General features: G+C 43.5%; 1 protein-coding gene across 1 annotated transcript in view; it reads left to right on the top strand.

The window, feature by feature from the left end:
* Window positions 1-14,355, top strand: part of eva1c (eva-1 homolog C (C. elegans)) — a 29,412-nt gene extending 15,057 nt beyond the window's left edge. Inside the window, exons 5-9 of the mRNA XM_041850338.2 lie at window positions 1,301-1,447; window positions 2,299-2,442; window positions 11,309-11,374; window positions 11,560-11,778; window positions 12,516-14,355. Of these exons, the coding sequence (XP_041706272.1) occupies window positions 1,301-1,447; window positions 2,299-2,442; window positions 11,309-11,374; window positions 11,560-11,778; window positions 12,516-12,856 (917 nt within the window). The 3' untranslated portion in view covers window positions 12,857-14,355. The remainder of the gene's footprint in view (window positions 1-1,300; window positions 1,448-2,298; window positions 2,443-11,308; window positions 11,375-11,559; window positions 11,779-12,515) is intronic.
* Window positions 14,356-21,667: the final 7,312 nt, after the last annotated feature.

The following is a 21,667-nucleotide window of genomic DNA, read 5'->3' as shown; positions in this document are numbered from 1 at the left end:
TGCCCTTGCTGATGGAAGGAGGTTTTCACTCAAAATCTCACGATACATGGCCCCATTCATTCTTTCCTTTACACGGATCAGTCGTCCTGGTCCCTTTGCAGAAAAACAGCCCCAAAGCATGATGTTTCCACCCCCATGCTTCACAGTAGGTATGGTGTTCTTTGGATGCAACTCAGCATTCTTTGTCCTCCAAACACGACCGAGTTGAGTTTTTACCAAAAAGTTCTATTTTGGTTTCATCTGACCATATGACATTCTCCCAATCCTCTTCTGGATCATCCAAATGCACTCTAGCAAACTTCAGACGGGCCTGGACATGTACTGGCTTAAGCAGGGGGACACGTCTGCCACTGCAGGATTTGAGTCCCTGGCGGTGTAGTGTGTTACTGATGGTAGGCTTTATTACTTTGGTCCCAGCTCTCTGCAGGTCATTCACTAGGTCCCCCAGTGTGGTTCTGGGATTTTTGCTCACCATTCTTGTGATCATTTTGATCCCACAGGGTGAGATCTTGCGTGGAGCCCCAGATCGAGGGAGATTATCAGTGGTCTTGTATGTCTTCCATTTCCTAATAATTGCTCCCACAGTTGATTTCTTCAAACCAAGCTGCTTACCTATTGCAGATTCAGTCTTCCCAGCCTGGTGCAGGTCTACAATTTTGTTTCTGGTGTCCTTTGACAGCTCTTTGGTCTTGGCCATAGTGGAGTTTGGAGTGTGACTGTTTGAGGTTGTGGACAGGTGTCTTTTATACTGATAACAAGTTCAAACAGGTGCCATTAATACAGGTAACGAGTGGAGGACAGAGGAGCCTCTTAAAGAAGAAGTTACAGGTCTGTGAGAGCCAGAAATATTGCTTGTTTGTAGGTGACCAAATACTTATTTTCCACCATAATTTGCAAATAAATTCATTAAAAATCCTACAATGTGATTTTCTGGATTTTTTTCCCTCATTTGTCTGTCATAGTTGACGTGTACCTATGATGAAAATTACAGGCCTCTCTCATCTTTTTAAGTGGGAGAACTTGCACAATTGGTGGCTGACTAAATACTTTTTTTCCCCACTGTACCTGCAGTAAGCAGTATTTCTGTCAGGAATATACATCACAAAGCAAGTTTCTGTGTGTTCTTGTCTCTCCTGTTGCCCTGCACACCTGTGGTCAAGAGCTTACCCAGTAACACACACACACACACACACGCACACGCACACACACACACACACACTCTCTCTCTGTGACAACGTGAACACTCTCTCTCTCTCTCTCTCGTTTACATGGACTCCCCCCCCACCCCACCCTTTGTCAGCTGAGCATAAGATCAGTGTGGTGTGTGAAGGGGAGAAGTTGACACTACGCTGTAAGCCCCCCAGAGTGCTGATCATCTATACAGCTGCTTACGGTAGGGGTCTGGGTCACACCTGTCCCTCACAGCACAGAGGAATACCCCCGTTTGGTGAGTGGACAGCAAGGGGAGAGACTCACGCTGCGTTCATAACCAAGTGGGAAGTTGGTATTTACCACATAAGACTGGGTAAAATTTCACTTGGAAACGCCCCTCCAACTGGTAATTACTAACTCGTCTATCATCTCTGATCTCTGACTTCACCTCGATAACAGCTTTTTTGGCAGTTAAATGCAACAACAAAACATCATTTATAAAAAGCAATCTATTATTAATATGGTTTTTGAACATGAGATTGGCTTAGCAAGAAAAACTTCCAAAATGACTAATTTGAGGTAAAAAGAAGTTGGAGCACTCAATAAAAAAAGCAGATTTATTTATTTTTGCTATTAATATGTTTTTTGAACTCTATAATTTGTTTACAAGCCTGATATCTGTACTTTTAGTTCATGGTAGACGCAGCTTGTTGGTCATTAGCCAATCAGCTATTCTCAACCAGTTCAAAGCATGTGAACGCATTCAACTGGTATTTGTGAACGTATCCAACTGGTATTTATGACTTCTCAACGGCTAATTTCCACTTTCTCACTTGGTGATGAACACAGCATTAGTAGGGGTGGGGTCAGTGTTTTTTTGGGTCAATTCACTTTGAACACTGTTAAAGCATTTACTCTGAAAGTGGCACGCTTACACACACTTTCAGGTATTATGCATGCATACACACAGATCCAAAAACGGATACAATAATTAAATGCTTGATGGAGTTGAACCATTAACATGCCTCCATACTTCGCTTTAGTTGATTTCTCTCTCTCTCTCTCTCGCTCTCTCTCTCTCTCTCTCTCTCTCTGTCTCTGTCTCTGTCTCTCTCTCTCTCTCTCTCTGTGTGTGTGTTGATGTAGAGTGTTTGAACCACAATGCGGTTCACACGCTGTCACAGAGCTGCTACAGCAAACAGAGGTGTGTTGTCGCCGTCGACAACCAGACCTTCAGAGACCCCTGCTACCCTGGAACCAGGAAGTACCTGACTGTACTCTACTCCTGTGGTAGGAAGTTACCTCTATGGTCTTACAATAGAATAGAACTAATATAATATAACTAATGGAACAAATAGAATATAACTAAAAGAACAAATAGAATAGAAACAGGAAGTACCTGACTGTACTCTACTCCTGTGGCAGGAAGTTACCTCTCTATGGTCAGTGTTTTCCATAAAGCGACGGCCGTCCGCTAAACAGCCGATCAGACACATTGCAAGCCGGCTACTTTTTCCCACTTCATAAATGAACTAGGTTTCTTTTCATTTAAAAGTTTCTATTTGCTAGTAAGGAAAGTCTGTATAGCCTTCTCCCGCTAGAAGGAACGATATAATTACATCTTCTAGTGTTGTATTTATAGGACAGGTGCCTGTTGGTTGGCTGTTTCCCGGATCATCTGCTGTAAGTGACGACGAGTTGAAATCCACTTCATTGTTGTTTTGTGGCACATTCAGGTTTTTTTCTTTTGCGTGTTTCATCGACCTATACAGCCGACAGTGTTGGGTCGCATATTCCATTTACTGTGCTTTGATTGACGACCGAACAGCAAGTGTTGACTAGGTTATAAAAGGTGTGGAACTGACAGAATAAAGTCGATCCCTTTGCTGTTCATAAAGTCATCCAACGTAGTTATATGTCCACGGTATCGTAAACCAAAGATCTTGTTTTGTATTTTCCTAGGATTCGAAGCCCATGTCGAGCCTTGCCAGACCGCTAAAGTGACTCATCAGTGTAGCCTAGTGATGGGTTGTTCGCGAACGAACGGCTCTTTTTGAACCGATCCGTTAGGCGAACAGAACCGAATCACATCGGTGAGAGAGCCGTTCATTTGCTCCCTAATTTGCATACTGGTACTGCTTCCTGACGATTATCTGCAGTAGGGCGATATGGCCTAAAAATCATATCTTGATTATTCTAACTTATGGACGAATCACATCTCGAATTTTTTTTTTTTTCTCTAAATACGCTTTGTTGTACAATTAAAGGTAAAATACACTGCATTTCAAACAGTCAGCAATAATCTAATGAATTCAGGGCTTCTGAAATTATACCTAGGCTAAATATAAGCCTTCCACTAATAATGTAATTATTTTATCTAAATAGTTTAACCAGTTTTCTTTTGCCATAATCACTGATCATGTTGGTGACTATGCATAGATAATAAACAGCGAGTAGCAGCAGCGTAAAGAAAGGACGGGGGTCAATGCAAATAGTCCGGGTAGCCATTTGATTAGCTGTTCAGCAGTCTTATGGCTTGGGGGTAGAAGCTGTTAAGGAGCCTTTTGGACCTAGACTTGGCGCTCCGGTACTGCTTGCCATGCGGTAGCAGAGAGCACAGTCTATGACTTGGGTGGCTGGAATCTTTGACAATTTTTAGGGCCTTCCTCTGACACCGCCTGGTATAGAGGTCCTGGATGGCAGGAAGCTTGGCCCCAGTGATGTATTGGGCCGTACGCACTACCCTCTGTAGCGCCTTGCGGTCGGAGGCCGAGCAGTTGCCATACTAGGTGGTGATGCAACCAGTCAGGATGCTCTCGATGGTGCAGCTGTATAACTTTTTGAGGATCTGAGGACCCATGCCAAATCTTTTCAGTCTCCTGAGGGGGAATAGGCGTTGTCGTGCCCTCTTCATGAATGTCTTGGTGTGTTTGGACCATGATAGTTTGTTGGTGATGTGAACACCAAGGAACTTGAAGCTCTCAACCTGCTCCACTACAGCCTCGTCGATGAGAATGGGGGCGTGCTCAGTCCTCTTTTTCCTGTAGTCCACAATCATCTCCTTTGTCTTGATCACGTTGCGGGAGAGGTTGTTGTTCTGGCACCACACTTCCAGGTCTCTGACCTCCTCCCTATAGGCTATCTAATAATAATAATAATATGCCATTTAGCAGACGCTTTTATCCAAAGCGACTTACAGTCATGCGTGCATAAATTTTTTTTTGTGTGTATGGGTGGTCCCGGGGATTGAACCCACTACCTTGGCGTTACAAGCGCCGTGCTCACCGTTGTCGGTGATCAGGCTTACGACCGTTGTGTTGTCGGCAAACTTAATGATGGTATTGGAGTCTTGCTTGGCCACACAGTCATGGGTGAACAGGGAGTACAGGAGGGGACTAAGCACGCACCCCTGAAGGTCATCTTGGCAGATGTGTTGTTGCCTACCCTTACCACCTGGGGGAGGCCCGTCAGGAAGTCCAGGATCCAGTTGCAGAGGGAGGTGTTTAGTCCCAGGGTTCTAAGCTTAGTGATGAGCTTTGAGGGCACTATGTTGTTGAACGCTGAGCTGTAGTCAATGAACAGCATTCACACGTAGGTGTTCCTTTTGTCCAGGTGGGAAAGGGCAGTGTGGAGTGCAATAGAGATTGCATCATCTGTGGATCTGTTGGGGCGGTATGCAAATTGGAGTGGGTCTAGGTTTTCTGGGATGATGGTGTTGATGTGAGCCATGACCAGCCTTTCAAAGCACTTCATGGCTACAGACGTGAGTGCTACGGGTCGGTAGTCATTTAGGCAGGTTACCTTGGTGTTCGTGGGCACTGAGACTATGTTGGTCTGCTTGAAACATGTAGGTATTACAGACTCGGGGACAGGTTGAAAATGTCAGTGAAGACACTTGCCAGTTGGTCAGCGAATGCTCGGAGTACACATCCTGGTAATCTGTCTGGCCCTGCGGCCTTGTGAATGTTGACCTGTTTAAAGGTCTTACTCACATCGGCTACGGAGACCGAGATCATACAGTTGTCCGGAACAGCTGGTGTTCTCATGCATGGTTCAGTGTTGCTTGCCTCGAAGTGGGCATAGAAAGCATTTAGTTAGTCTGGTAGGCTCGCGTAACTGGGCAGCTCGCTGCTGGGTTTCCCTTTGTAGTCCATGACAGTTTGCAAGCCCTGCCACATCCGACAAGCAACAGAGCCGATCTTAGTCCTGTATTAACGTTTTGCTTGTTTGATGATTCGTCGTAGGTCATAGCAGGATTTCTTATAGGTGTCCGGATTAGTGTCCTGCTCCTTGTTATATGGTTATATTATGGTTATAATTGGATGATCAGTAGTTGTAAGTTCATGAAGCATATACAGTGCCTTGCAAAAGTATTCATCCCCCTTGGCGTTTTTCCTATTTTGTTGTATTACAACCTGTAATTTAAATGGATTTCTATTTGGATTTCATGTAATGGACATACACAAAATAGTCCAAATTGGTGAAGTGGAATGAAAAAAATAACTTTTTAAAAACAAAATAATAATAATAATAATAATAACAGAAAAGTGGTGCGTGCATATGGATTCATCCCCTTTGCTATGATGCCCCTAAATAAGATCTGGTGCAACCAATTACCTTCAGAAGTCACATAATTAGTTAAATAAAGTCCACCTGTGTGCAATCTAAGCGTCACATGATCTGTCACATGATCTCAGTATATATACACCTGTTCTGAAAGGCCCCAGAGACTGCAAAGGCACTAAGCAAGGGGCACCACAAAGCAGGCGGCACCATGAAGACCAACAAGCTCTCCAAACAGGTCAGGGACAAAGTTGTGGAGAAGGGCAGATCAAGGTTGGGTTATAAAAAAATATCTGAAACTTTGAACATCCCACGGAGCACCATTAAATCCATTATTAAAAAATGGAAAGAATATGGCACCACAACAAACCTGCCAAGAGAGGGCCGCCCACCAAAACTCACAGACCAGGCAAGGAGGGCATTAATCAGAGAGGCAACAAAGATAACCCTGAAGGAGCTGCAAAGCTCCACAGTGGAGATTGGAGTATCCGTCCATAGGACCACTTTAAGCCATACACTCCACAGAGCTGGGCTGTACGGAAGAGTGGCCAGAAAAAAGCCATTGCTTAAAGAAAAAAATAAGCAAACACGTTTGGTGTTCGCCAAAAGGAATGTGGGAGACTCCCCAAACATATGGAAGAAGGTACTCTGGTCAGATGAGACTAAAATTGAGCTTTTTGGCCATCAAGGAAAACGCTATGTCTGGCGCAAACCCAACACCTCTCATCACCCTGAGAACACCATCCCCACAGTGAAGCATGGTGGTGGCAGCATCATGCTGTGGGGATGTTTTTCATCGGCAGGAACTGGGAAACTGGTCAGAATTGAAGGAATGATGGCGCTAAATACAGGGAAATTCTTGAGGGAAACCTGTTTCAGTTTTCCAGAGATTTGAGACTGGGACGGAGGTTCACCTTCCAGCAGGACAATGACCCTAAGCATACTGCTAAAGCAACACTTGAGTGGTTTAAGGGGAAACATTTAAATGTCTTGGAATGGCCTAGTCAAAGCCCAGACCTCAATCCAATTGAGAATCTGTGTTATGACTTAAAGATTGCTGTACACCAGCGGAACCCATCCAACTTGAAGGAGCTTGAGCAGTTTTGCCTTGAAGAATGGGATAAAATCCCAGTGGCTAGATGTGCCAAGCTTAGAGAGACATACCCCAAGAGACTTGCAGCTGTAATTGCTGCAAAAGGTGGCTCTACAAAGTATTGACTTTGGGGGGGGTGAATTGTTATGCACGCTCAAGTTTTCTGTTTTTTTTGTCTTATTTCTTGTTAATTTCACAATGAAAAATATTTAAAAAATCCATTTAATTCCAGGTTGTAAGGCAACAAAATAGGAAAAATGCCAAGGGGGGTGAATACTTTCGCAAGCCACTGTACAGTATGAGTATCTATGGTTTACATTATATCCAAAGAGTACAAGTCCACAAAATCTTTGCACCATCCACAGGATTGTGGCTTTAGAATACAAAACACAATATATAAGGCAGGGTCTAATATAACTGCATTGTTGAGAAAATGTAATTGGCTATTCTAAGCACTAAGGTTAAAAGACTATATGAACATTGCTTCCGGAGAAAAGTGATATATTCTTTGGTATCTGGAAGTGTGACCTGACAGATTTAATGAAAATGTTCTATGACTGAATGGAAATTTCTTTGAATTGCTCTGAATTAAATTCTACATCCTGTCACTCAAACTCAAGTTCAACATCCTGTGGGGTGTGGCCAATTAAATTCGAATTTCAACTCATGACTTGAATTGGAGTCAATTGCAGAATTCTAAAAGCGTCTCAGAGTAGGAGTGCAGTTTTGCCTTTTACAGTGAATTCGGAAAGTATTCAGACCCCTTCACTTTTTCCACATTCTGTTACGTTACAGCCTTATTCTAAAATGGATTAAATTGTTTTTTCCCCCTCATCAATCTACACACTATACCCCATAATGAGAAGCAAAAACTGGTTTTTAGAAATTGTTGCCAATTTATAAATGTTTTTAACTGAAATATGACATTTACATAAGTATTCAGACCCTTTACTCAGTACTTTGTTTAAGCATCTTTGGCAGCGATTACAGCCTTGAGTCTTCTTGGGTATGACGCTACAAGCTTGGTACACCTGTATTTGGGGAGTTTCTCCCATTCTTCTCTGCAGATCCTCTCAAGCTCTGTCAGTTTGGATGGGGAGCGTCGTTGCACAGCTATTTTCAGGTCTCTCTAGAGATGTTAGATCGGGTTCAAGTCCAGGCTTTGGCTGGGCCACTCAAGGACATTGAGACTTGTCCCGAAGCCACTCCTGCATTGTCTTGGCTGTGTGCTTAGGGTCGTTGTCCTGTTGGAAGGTTAACCTTCGCCCCAGTCTGAGGTCCTGAGCGCTCTGGAACATGTTTTCATCAAGAATCTCTCTGTACTTTTCTCCGTTGATCTTTCCCTCGATCCTGACTAGTGTCCCAGTCCCTGCTGTTGAAAAACATCCCCACAGCATCATGCTGCCACCACCATGCTTCACCGTAGGGATGGTATTGGCCAGGTGATGAGCGGTGCCTGGTTTCCTCAAGATATGACGCTTCGCATTCAGGCCAAAGAGTTCAATCTTGGTTTCATCAGACCAGAGAATCTTGTTTCTCATGGTCTGAGAGTCTTTAGGTGCCTTTTGGAAAACTCCAAGCAGGCTGTAATGTGCCTTTTACTGAGGAGTGGCTTCCGTCTGGCCACTCTACCATAAAGGCCTGATTGGTGGAGTGCTGCAGAGATGGTTGTCCTTTTGGAAGGGTCTCCCATCTCCACAGAGGATCTCTGGAGCTCTGTCAGAGTGACCATCGGGTTCTTGGTCACCTCCCTGACCAAGGCCCTTCTCCCCCGATTGCTTAGTTTGGCCGGGCGGCCAGCTCTAGGAAGAGTCTTGGTGGTTCCAAACTTAATCCATTTAAGAATGATGGAGGCCACTGTGTTCTTGGGGACCTTCAATGCTGCAGACATTTTTTGGTACCCTTCCCCAGATCTGTGCCTTGACACAATCCTGTCTCAGAGCTCTACGGACAATTCCTTCGACCTCATGGCTTGGTTTTTGCTCTGACATGCACTGTCAACTGTGGGACCTTATATAGACAGGTGTGTGCCTTTCCAAATCATGTCATCAATTGGACTCCAATCAAGTTGTAGAAACATCTCAAGGATGATCAATTGAAACAGGATGCACCTGAGCTCAATTTCGAGTCTCATAGCAAAGGGTCTGAATACTTATGTAAATGTGATATTTACGTTTATTATTTTAATACATTTGCTTAAATGTCTAAAAACCTGTCTTCGCTTCGTCATTATGGGGTATTGTGTGTAGATTGATGAGAATAACAAATAATGTAATCAATTTTAGAATAAGGCTGTAACGTAACTTTCCGAATGCACTGTAGATCACTATATATTAATTTTTTTAATCAGGGGAGCCCATTGAGACCAGGGTCTCATTTTCTATGGTGCCCCGAGGACAACAAATTCAACACGAACATTCCAATAAAAAATGTATAAAAACTACAGACTTCTAAACTGCCCTAGCGGCACCAGGGAATCAAGATGCAGGTTATTCAAAAAATGGGGGGCATTAAAACTGAAGGCGGATGTACCAAATTCTGTTGAGACCCGAGGAACCTCAAGAGTTAACCAACCCTGTGAACGGGTTTGGTATCTCATGTTTTTTTACTTTAACAACGAAGTTAGGTAAGTCAGAAGCGTGTGTACCAGAGCTTTGTAAACAAAATGGGAATAGTGAAGTGATCTAGGGGACTTTATTAATGAGGACCAGCCAACCTTTTGATACAGGATGCAGTGATGCGTATTCAAATGGTCACCTGTGATAAAGCGAAGGGCGCTATGGTCGACGGCGTCCAACGGTTTTAGACTAGCGGCTGCTGCATTCTGGTAAATGGTGTCACCATCGTCAAGAACTGGCAGGAAAGTTGACTGTACAATCTGCTTCCTGCTGTTTAGGGAGAAGCTAGATCAATTTATTGACAAGGCCACTTCAAATCTTAGCTTTTTAACTTGCTCATCAGTATGTTTAAATCTTTGTCAATCCAAATGTCCAGATATTTATAGGCGGGAACCTGATCGATGGGAAAACCATCCAATTAATAAATATGGAGTCCATCTGACATTTTTTTGTGAGAATTAGAGAACATATTTCATATAAAACATATAAAAAATTGGAACTCATCATGAGGGGCCGCAGTTGCTCGGGGGTCTGCATACCCACATGTACCCCCCCCACACACACACACACACACACACACTGCGAGCTAAACATTTTAGCGACCCCCCCCTGTAGACCGAGGAAATCCAGAAATATATGTTTTAGAGTTCAACCATGATTATTATATTTAGGTAGCTGGCCGCCAGACTAACTTACCAATCTAAAAAAATGTTTTGCTGACATGGACTAGTTGAGTGACTCACATAACAAGAGAAACTGCTGATCAACAACCACATTTAGAAATGTCACCTTGTGGATTGTACTCTTCTACCTCGCAACAGGAAGTTGAGACCCCGACTGAGTTATTAATACAACTTTTTTTTTTTAAATACTCTTTATGAATACGGCCCCAGGCCCAGACCTCACACACAGCACAAAGTCAACAGAGAAAACAGTAGGCTAGAAATAGACTGGGAGAATGGCATCTACAGTGCTCCGCCAACACACTTCCTGTGGAGCTTCCTGTGACTGGTCCAGATGCCAGGCCCTTTGTGAGGTCATCGGCTAACAGACATTGTCGTGCGAATGGTAATCGGATTAGGGCTCGTATTCATAAGGCATCTCAGAGTAGGAGTGGTGTGTGTGTGACCTGTCAGATTCAATAAAACTATCATGTTGTATGACTGAGTGGAATTTATTTGAATTGCACTGAATAAATTATACTTCCTGTCACTCAAACTCAAATTCTACACCCTGTGGGGGTGTGGCCAATTACATTCAAATGTCAACTCACGAGTTGAATAGGGAGTAAATTCCAAAATTCTGAATTGAGCCCAACCCTGGTATTCACAAAGTGTCTGATCTTGGATCAGTTTTGCCTTTAAAATCACAATGAATAAGATGAATATGGACCGAGGGACCTGGTCCTAGATCACCACTCCTACTCCGAGACGCTTTATGAATACGGGCCCTTCCTGCGGCGCTTCCTGTGATTGGTTCAAATGCCAGGCTCTTTGTGAGGTCATCAGCTGACGGAGATTGTTGTGCGTATGGTAGTTTGGGGATTTAAACTTTACACCAGTGCTGAAAGGTCCCTTTTGACAGATCAAATGGTCTCTGTTTATACACCGAACACAATACCAGCTTCCTGTTTAGTTACCAACGCAACAAGTCTGACAGAAAACACTGCTCATCTGTGTGTGTGTGTGACTCTTTTTTGAGGGTCCTCTTTTGGATGGACCGTAAGAGTAGTCGGTGTGTTACGAGCGAGAAGTGTGTGTGTGTGTGTGTGTGTATGAGAGAGAAGTGTGTGTGTGTGTGTGTATGAGAGAGAAGTGTGTGTGTGTGTGTGTGTGTGTGTGTACACTCCTCACAGGTAACACTCTTTGTGCTTTCCCTACAGTACCACAGACGTTACTGCAGGAAGCAGACCCAGGCGTACTACTCAGACCCACCTCACATTCCAAAGGTACTGTCATCAATATATAATAGTCATTATACCTAAAGCGGACGTTGCCATTGGCTGCACTGAGTTTCATTAACATAAATCCCATGCAGCCTTGTTTCCAAGTTCCAACACTAGAATGTGATGTCATCTACACCTCCATTAAGATGATTGAAATGCTCTTTATTTTCTTCAATGATTTTTCCCAGCTCCCCCAGGTCCTCCCCCAGCTCCCCCCGGTCATCCACCAGGCCCTCCCCCCGGTCCTCCCCCAGCTCCCTCCAGTCCTCCCCCAGGCCCTCCCCCAGGTCCTCCCCCAGCCCACCCTGGTCCTGCAGACGTGGCTGTCTATCCTAAAGGCTCCAGAACACCAGGAAACACAGGAGTCATGATGAGCAACTCAGTTATGACCTACTCCTATATTAAAGGTACATGCTAACACAGACACAAACAAACATACACACGTATGCACACATGCACAGACACACAGACAGGCAGACACACAAACACACACAAATAATCCCTCTCTGTATTAACCCCCCCTCCTCCTCCTCCTCCTCTCCTGCACCTCCTCTCTCCTCCTCCTCTCTCCTCTCCTCCTCCTCCTCTCTCCCTCCTCCTCTCTCCTCTCCTCCTTCTCCTCTCTCCCTCCTCCTCTCTCCTCTCCTCCTCCTCTCCTCCTCCTCCTCTCTCCCTCCTCCTCTCTCCTCCTTCTCCTCTCTCCCTCCTCCTCTCTCCCTCCTCCTCTCTCCTCTCCCCCTTCTCCTCTCTCCCACCTCCTCTCTCCTCTCCTCCTCCTCTCTCCTCTCCTCCTCCTCTCTCCTCTCCTCCTCCTCCTCTCTCCCTCCTCCTCTCTCCCTCCTCCTCTCTCTTCCTCCTCTCTCCTCCTCCTCCTCTCTCCTCCTCTCTCCTCCTCCTCTCTCCCTCCTCCTCTCTCCTCCTTCTCCTCTCTCCCTCCTCTCTCCCTCCTCCTCTCTCCTCTCCTCCTTCTCCTCTCTCCCTCCTCCTCTCTCCTCTCCTCCTCCTCTCTCCTCTCCTCCTCCTCCTCTCTCCCTCCTCCTCTCTCCCTCCTCCTCTCTCTTCCTCCTCTCCTCCTCCTCTCTCCTCCTCCTCTCCTCTCTCCTCCTCTCTTCCTCCTCCTCCTCCTCTCTCCTCTCCTCCACAGAGCACCCAGAGACTGCAGCGCTGCTGTTCACCTCCAGTGTGTGTGTTGGTCTGCTGCTCACCCTGCTGGCTGTGTCTGTCAGACTGACCTGTAGGGGGCTCCGCCACACACACACACACAGGAGCCAGGAAGAGGAAGAGGAGGAGGAGGATGATGAGGAGGAGAAAACAGACTGCTCGCTGCTGTCGGACTCAGACAGGCAGCTGGACTACTGCTGGGAGGAAGTGAGCTACAGGACGGCGGATGCGGAGAGGGTAGAGCGCATGGAGAGGAGGGACATGGTGATCCAGGAGATCTGGATGAACTCTTATCTCTATGGGGTGTCCTGTGATCTGGACTAGACTCCTTATTTACCACTCAGTAACACACAGCTGGAGAAACAGGACCAGACTCCTTATTTACCACTCAGTTACACACAGCTGGAGTAGGTTTTAGGTTTTATTTATTCACACCTAAGAAAACATGTTAAAAGACAAAACAGTGCAGATAACAAAATCATATAAAAACGGTGTGCAGATATGAAAACCACACCTCAATAACAATATACAATTAAGTACAAAAAGTGTTTAATTAGTTTAAACAGAGCATACTAGTTATATAATTGTACATTATATACTCAGTGTACAAGAAAAACAAAACATGTTTTGATTATGTGTGTGAGAGAGTTCGGTTACAAGGAGGGGATTACTGGGTAGTCTGGTTCATCAGGCTGACCCCTAGTCTACGCTCGAAGTTGTTGAGGGATGTTTTGGTCATGTGGATATAGGAATTCCAGAGGATGGTAGAGAATTTACTATGGTTGTATGCACGGATTTGGGAATTAACCTGGAAGAATACATTGAAGAGTTTAGGTAGGTTGTCTGGGAGGTATGTGTATTTTGTAGATGAAGGTGAACAATTGGGAGTATATTAAATGTTGTAGTTGAAAAGACAATATATTGAGTTTTTTAAACAGAGGGGGCAGATGGAGCCAAATAGTTAAGAGGTGGTGGCTAGTCTTGCAAATGTATTTTGTGTGATTAGTCATGTGTGTAGGTAGGAAGCATATGCACTGGTCCAGACAATATCGCAATTAGATGATAAAGGCAAATTAAGCTGAACCAAAAAACCCACTCATCTTTCTGATGATACCTTACGGACTTCACCGCTTTGCTGCAGACAAAGTGAATATGATCTTTCCAGGTCAACTTTTCATCAACTAGTACACCTATGAATCTAGTAGATGAAACCTGGCCCATTTCATTCCATTTTGTGATTCTGGCTCTTTTTCTATGTATACATTTACATATGTTATATTAGTTCTAATTCTTACCTGTGAATACAATGTAGTGGGGATTTATCAACCTTTAAAGATCATTTGTTTATCTGGAACCATTCGGAAAATATGGCCACGCATGAGTTGGCTTCATTGATTAGTGAATTAAAATTTTTGTGTGATAAAATCAAGTTGGTATCATCGGCAAAAAAAGAATGGGAAGTACGGTAGAAGACACAGCAGCAAGGTCATTGATATAGATTATCAATGACAAAGGTCCAAGGATCGCCACCCGGTGGAACGCCACATGATGTCTTCACCCTGGTAGATGCACAACCATTTGCATACAGAAATTGTTCTCTATCATAAACATAATTAAATAGCCATTTATATGTATAATCATGACAACCGTAACAATGCAATTTAGCGAGTAATATTTCACGATCAACCGTGTAAAACACTCTGGATAAATCTAGAAAGATGCCAAGAGCGTATTCGTTGTTTTTCAGGGTATAGGGTATTTTCTGTATTTTATTAGGATCCCCATTAGCTGTTGAGAAAGCAGCAGCTACTCTTCCTGGGGTCCACACAAAACATGAAATATTACATAATACAGAACATTAATAGACAAGAACAGCTCAAGGACAAAACTATTATCAATTTTAAAAAGGCACACGTAGCCTTCATATCAAGACATACACACAAACTATCTAGTTCAAATAGGGGAGAGGCGTTGCACCGTGAGGTGTTGCTTTATTTGTTTTTTGAAACCAGGTTTACTGTTCATTTGAGCAATATGAGATGGAACGGAGTTCCATGCAATAATGGCTCTATATAATACTGTACGCTTTCTTGAATTTGTTCTGGATTTGGGGACTGTGAAAAGACCCCTGGTGGCATGACTGGTGGGGTAAGTGTGTGTGTCAGAGCTGTGTGTAAGTTGACTATCCAAACAATTGGGGATTTTCAACACAATGTTTCTTATAAAAATAAGAAGTGACGCAGTCAGTCTTTCCTCAATTCAAGAGAGACTGGCATGCATAGTATTTATATCAGCCCTCTGATTACAATGAAGAGCAAGACGTGCCGCTCTGTTCTGGGCCAGCTGCAGCTTAACTACTTTGTAGTACTGGACCACATGACTGGACAATAATCAAGATAAGACAAAACTAGAGCCTGCAGGACCTGCTTTGTGGAGTGTGGTGTCAAAAAAGCAGAGCATCTCTTTATTACGGACAGACCTCTCCCCATCTTTACAACCATTTAATCTATATGTTTACAATCTAAGGTAACGCCAAGTAATTTAGTCTCCTCAACTTGTTCAACAGCCACACCACTCATTACCAGATTCAGCTGAGGTCTACCAAATACAACTCTCTTAGTTTTAGAGATGTTCAGGACCTGTTTTTTACTGGCCACCCATTCCAAAACAGACTGCAACTCTTTGTTAAGGGTTTCAGTGACTTCATTAGCTGTGGTTGCTGATGCGTATATGGTTGAATCATCAGCATACATGGACACACATGCTTTGTTTAATGCCAGTGGCAGGTCATTGGTAAAAATAGAAAAGAGTAGAGGGCCTGGAGAGCTGCCCTGCGGTACACCACACTTTACATGTTTGACATTAGAGAAGCTTCCATTAAAGAAAACCCTCTCAGTTTTGACAGATATGAGCGGCTATAGAGTCAGCTACCATCCTCAGTAGCTTTCCATCTGTTGTCAATACCAGGAGATTTGTCATTATTGATCGATAACAATTCTTCCACCTCTCCCACACTAACTTTACAAAATTCTAACTTACAATGCTTTTCTTTTGTTAATTGTTTTTTTATGCATGAGTACGATGGCTCACTGTTCGTTGTTGGCATTTTCTGCCTAAATCTGGTCCCAATCTGGTCCCAATCATTAAAATAATTGGCAACATCAAATGGTTTTGTGATGAATAAGCCATCTGATTCGATGAAAGATGGAGTTGAATGTCTTTCTGCCCATAAGTTCATTTAAAGTACTCCAACGTTTTTTTTTCCTCCATCATTCTTTATGTCATTGATCTTGGCTTCATAATACAGTTTCTTCTTATTTTTGTTGCGTTTAGTCACATAATTTATAAATGTGCAGTAAGTCAGCCAGTCAAGATTTTATACACAAGTTGTAAAAGAGCCATATCTGTGGAGTAATTTTTTTAACGAAAACCATATCGGTGTTCATAAAGAATACATTGTTGGTTTAAATGTTTCAACATTCATTTATACCCCAGTTTCTCTAGGATCTTTAGAAAAACATGGTGGTACAGATAGTGGGTGATAATTTGTAAAAGATCTTGGATCCCAGATTCATAGAGGGGGATAACTTTGGCAATTTTAAAAATCTTTAGGAATAATACCAGTTTGCATTGATTTGGTGAAGATATACGTTAGAGGCTCAAATAATCGAGGAAGACACTGATTTCACCAAAGAGGCACCAATCTCATCATGACCTGCTCCTGATATCTTTAAGTTACCAACTACCTCCATCACCTCCATTACATCAGGTGGATCAAACGGAAGCAGAGAAGGGAAATGTCCCTGTAATCCACTGGTATTCAAAGTCTGGGTTGCAGAAGAACTGCAGTGGGGTCAGACATTTTTATTTATTTATTTGGGAACCAAAAATTAAGAGTACATATTATTGTATGGGACAATATACAAATGTTTTTGAGAAAGATCATTTAAAAAATACAATTGTATTGAGTACATTTATTTATTGGTTTCTTTTCATTTTGATAGCAGATGAAAATGTAATGAATTGAAGGTTATTTGTTTATGTAAAAAGGTTTTAAGGTCGTTTCATAATTTTTGGGATGGGGTGAGGTCAAAAGGAATTATTGCGAGAAAAAAAAATGGGGTCCCCAGACATTCTGCCGGACATTTTTTTTTGAATACCACTGATGTAATCCAAGGATTTCCATCAATTATTCAGATTTTCTTTGACAGAGAAGAACCCACATTCACAAAAAAAAGTTATTACATTCACAGGAGATAACATCAGGACCACTATATGTCTTATTTCCAACATTAAATGAAGATGGGACAGATGTAGAAGCCTTTTTATTATTCAACAGTTGATTGATGATTTTCCAAGTTGACTTTATATTGTTTAGAGGATTCTTGGAATTCTTTTTTTGGGATATCCGAAGTAGATGGGTACATTTGTCCTTATACTTTTTGTAATTGGCAGAATTCAGGGAGGTGGGATTTGTGAGAGACTTGTTATACATTTTTTATTATTTTTTTACTGAGGATTTTTTTTTGAGCGGTTGTAACCAAGGTTTCCAGAACCCATATGGTGCTCTCTTACTAAGTCTAACTAAGGGGAAAGCAGTGGTGAAATACAGAATTGAAGTACTCTACATTTACATTTACATTTTAGTCATTTAGCAGACGCTCTTATCCAGAGCGACTTACAGGAGCAATTAGGGTTAAGTGCCTTGCTCAAGGGCACATCGACAGATTTTTCACCTAGTCGGCTCGGGGATTAGAACCAGCGACCTTTCGGTTACTGGCACAACATTCTTAACCACTAAGCTACCTGCCGCTCATGACCAAAAGTATGTGGACACCTGCTTGTCGAACATCTCATTCCAAAATCATGGGCATTAATATGGAGATGGTCCCCCCTTTGCTGCTATAACAGCCTCCACTCTTCTGGGAAGGCATTCCACTAGATGTTGGAACATCGCTGTGGGGACTTGCTTCCATTCAGCCACAAGAGCATTAGTGAGGTCGGGCACTGATGTTGGGCGATTAGGCCTGGCTCGCAGTCGGCATTCCAATTCATCCCAAAGGTGTTAGATGCGGTTGAGGTCAGGGCTCTGTGCAGGCCAGTCAAGTTCTTCCACACCAATCTCGACAAACCATTTCTGTATGGACATCGCTTTGTGCACGGGGGCATTGTCATGCTGAAACAGGAAAGGGCCTTCCCCAAACTGTTGCCACAAAGTTGGAAGAGCAGAATCATCTAGAATGTCATTGTATGCTGTAGCGTTAAGATTTCCCTTCACTCTGGAACTAAGGGGCCTAGCCCGAACCATGAAAAACAGCCCCAGACCATTATTCCTCCTCCACCACCAAACTTTACAGTTGGCACTATGCATTCGGGCAGGTAGCGTTCTCCTGGCATCCGCCAAACCCAGATTCGTCCGTCGGACTGCCAGATGGTGAAGCGTGATTCATCAATCCAGGAACGCGTTTCCACTGCTCCAGAGTCCAATGGCGGAGAGCTTTACACCACTCCAGCCGATGCTTGGCATTGCGCATGGTGATCTTAGGCTTGTGTGCGGCTGCTCTGCCATGGAAACCCATTTCATAAAGCTCCCGACGAACAGTTATTGTGCTGATGTTGCTTCCAGAGGCAGTTTGGAACTCGGTAGTGAGTGTTGCAACCGAGGACAGACTATTTTTACACACTACGTGCTTCAGCACTCTGTGGTCCCGTTCTGTGAGCTTGTGTGGCCTACCACTTTGCGGCTGAGCCGTTGTTGCTCCTAGACGTTTCCACTTCACAATAACAGCACTTACAGTTGACCGGGGGCAGCTCTAGCAGGACAGAAATTTGACGAACTGACTTGTTGGTAAGTTCGCATCCAATGATGTGTCCAGGAGGTTTCCACGTCCTACTGTGTCCTGCTTGTAAGCAGTTCTGTAGTTCAGCCACACCCGTTTGGAATCCTAGTCTTTCCCTCTGCTGTTTGGAACATTCAGCGTGAACTCTAGAACTTCCCAAATCTGTCCCAAATAGCATTCTAGTCCATATATAGTGCACTACTTTTGACCAGAGCCAATTGGCACCATTAGTTCAATAAGCCCTTGTCAAAAGTAATGCACTACATAGTGAATAGGGTGTTATTTGGGACGGTGTGATAACATCCTGGCTGTATGAAGCGCTGGGTTACAGAGGCCTGGTTGGCCCAAGCTGGGACAAAGAGAGGAAAGGTGGTGCATCCTCCTCAGTGAAGGAGATGCAGTGGGAACACCAGGTCAGTTCTGATTGATACACACCCAGAATACTGATGTCAACTGCCTATGACTCAACACTGAGTCAGTCAACATAGGTGACACGCACACACTTACAGAGAGAAAGGCCGGGATTCTATGCAAGGCTCGTCATAACGCTGCACACTATACCAGATGTTTAAAGACAATGTAAAAGGAGCTATATATATATATATATATACACAGTGGGGAGAGGAAGTATTTGATACACTGCCGATTTTGCAGGTTTTCCTACTTACAAAGCATGTAGAGGTCTGTAATTTTTATCATAGGTACACTTCAACTGTGAGAGGCAGAATCTAAAACAAAAATCCAGAAAATCACATTGTATGATTTTTAAGTAATTAATTTGCATTTTATTGCATGACATAAGTATTTGATCACCTACCAACCAGTAAGAATTCCGGCTCTCACAGACCTGTTCGTTTTTCTTTAAGAAGCCCTCCTGTTCGCCACTCATTACCTGTATTAACTGCACCTGTTTGAACTCATTAACTGTATAAAAGACACCTGTCCACACACTCAATCAAACAGACTCCAACCTCTCCACAATGGCCAAGACCAGAGAGCTGTGTAAGGACATCAGGGATAAAATTGTAGACCTGCACAAGGCTTGGATGGGCTACAGGACAATAGGCAAGCAGCTTGGTGAGAAGGCAACAACTGTTGGCGCAATTATTAGAAAATGGAAGAAGTTCAAGATGACGGTCAATCACCCTCGGTCTGGGGCTCCATGCAAGATCTCACCTCGTGGGGCATCAATGATCATGAGGAAGGTGAGGGATCAGCCCAGAACTACACGGCAGGACCTGGTCAATGACCTGAAGAGAGCTGGGACCACAGTCTCAAAGAAAACCATTAGTAACACACTACACCGTCATGGATTAAAATCCTGCAGCGCACGCAAGGTCCCCCTGCTCAAGCCAGCGCATGTCCAGGCCCGTCTGAAGTTTGCCAATGACCATCTGGATGATCCAGAGGAGGAATGGGAGAAGATCATGTGGTCTGATGAGACAAAAATATAGTTTTTTGGTCTAAACTCCACTCGCCGTGTTTGGAGGAAGAAGAAGGATGAGTACAACCCCAAGAACACCATCCCAACCGTGAAGCATAGAGGTGGAATCATCATTCTTTGGTGATGCTTTTCTGCAAAGGGGACAGGATGACTGCACCGTATTGAGGGGAGGATGGATGGGGCCATGTATCGCGAGATCTTGGCCAACAACCTCCTTCCCTCAGTAAGAGCATTGAAGATGGGTCGTGGCTGGGTCTTCCAGCATGACAACGACCCGAAACACACAGCCAGGGCAACTAAGGAGTGGCTCCGTAAGAAGCATCTCAAGGTCCTGGAGTGGCCTAGCCAGTCTCCAGACCTGAACCCAATAGAAAATCTTTGGAGGGAGCTGAAAGTCCGTATTGCCCAGCGACAGCCCCCGAAACCTGAAGGATCTGGAGAAGGTCTGTATGGAGGAGTGGGCCAAAATCCCTGCTGCAGTGTGTGCAAACCTGGTCAAGACCTACAGGAAACGTATGATCTCTGTAATTGCAAACAAAGGTTTCTGTACCAAATATTAAGTTCTGCTTTTCTGATGTATCAAATACTTATGTCATGCAATAAAATGCAAATTAATTACTTAAAAATCATACAATGTGATTTTCTGGATTTTTGTTTTAGATTCCGTCTCTCACAGTTGAAGTGTACCTATGATAAAAATTACAGACCTCTACATGCTTTGTAAGTAGGAAAATCTGCAAAATCGGCAGTGTATCAAATACTTGTTCTCCCCACTGTGTATATATATATATATATATATATATATATATATATATATATATATATATATATATTAGGGCTGTCAAAAATAGCGCGTTAACGACGTTAATTAGTTGTTTGCTGTTAATTACGTCAATTTTTTTAACGCATTTCACGCATGCGCAGTGTGACAAATTATTCAGGTCAGGAAAGTGGTTGGGAGCTAGAGGCGAGATGGAGCAAGGTGAGCAAAGTGGGCCTATTGACGGATTCAAATATAAAAAGAATGATGATGGTACAGTTAACAAGTACAAGGTTATTTGCAAGATTTGTAAGAAGGAGTTTCAATTTCACCGGAGCTGTTCAAGCTTGAAGTACCATGTCAACGCCAAACATGCGTTTGCTGGGCCGTCAGATTCAGCAAGTGGTTTGCGCCAGACCACGCTGAATGTTTGCAGGCAATTAACAAAATCAACCTCAGATAATTTGACCAACACAATAGCAAAATGGATTGCAAAGGATTGTAGACCCATTAACATTGTAGAAGACTCAGGTTTCCTTGATGTTTTGCAAGTGGCGTCTCAAGACTCATTCTATAAGCCACCGTCAAGAGCCACAGTTATGAAGAAAATCCACGAGCTCTATGAAAACGAAAAAGAAAAAAGGAAAGAGGTCTTGGCTCAAGTAAATCATATCGCCCTGACAGGAGACCATTGGACATCAGTGAGTAACAACAATTACCTCGGAGTAACTGCACATTTAATCAGTGACACGTGGGAACTGAAGTCTTTGCGCTGACTATATTAAAAACTGAGGAGCGTCATTTTGCGGAGGCTTGTAAAGAACAGTTCCTGTCTGTTGCACGTGAGTGGGACATCGAGGGCAAGACTACAACCATTGGGACTGACAGTGCACGCAACATGGTTGCCGCAATTCGACTTACACGCTATGAACACATGAACTGTGGTAGGTCACTGTTATGATTTGACTACATTTATTGCTTTCTGTTCAATTGAATACTGTAAATTGTACATCCTGGTTAAGAGGAATGCCAAAGAGGAAGTGATGGAACATTACAAAGACAAATATTATGGTGTGTAGTATGTTTCAGCT

Source organism: Coregonus clupeaformis, chromosome 27, assembly GCF_020615455.1.
Source record: "Coregonus clupeaformis isolate EN_2021a chromosome 27, ASM2061545v1, whole genome shotgun sequence".
Taxonomy (NCBI): domain Eukaryota; kingdom Metazoa; phylum Chordata; class Actinopteri; order Salmoniformes; family Salmonidae; genus Coregonus; species Coregonus clupeaformis.
Note: the sequence above shows the minus strand (reverse complement) of the source record. Positions and strands in the feature narration are given on the sequence as shown.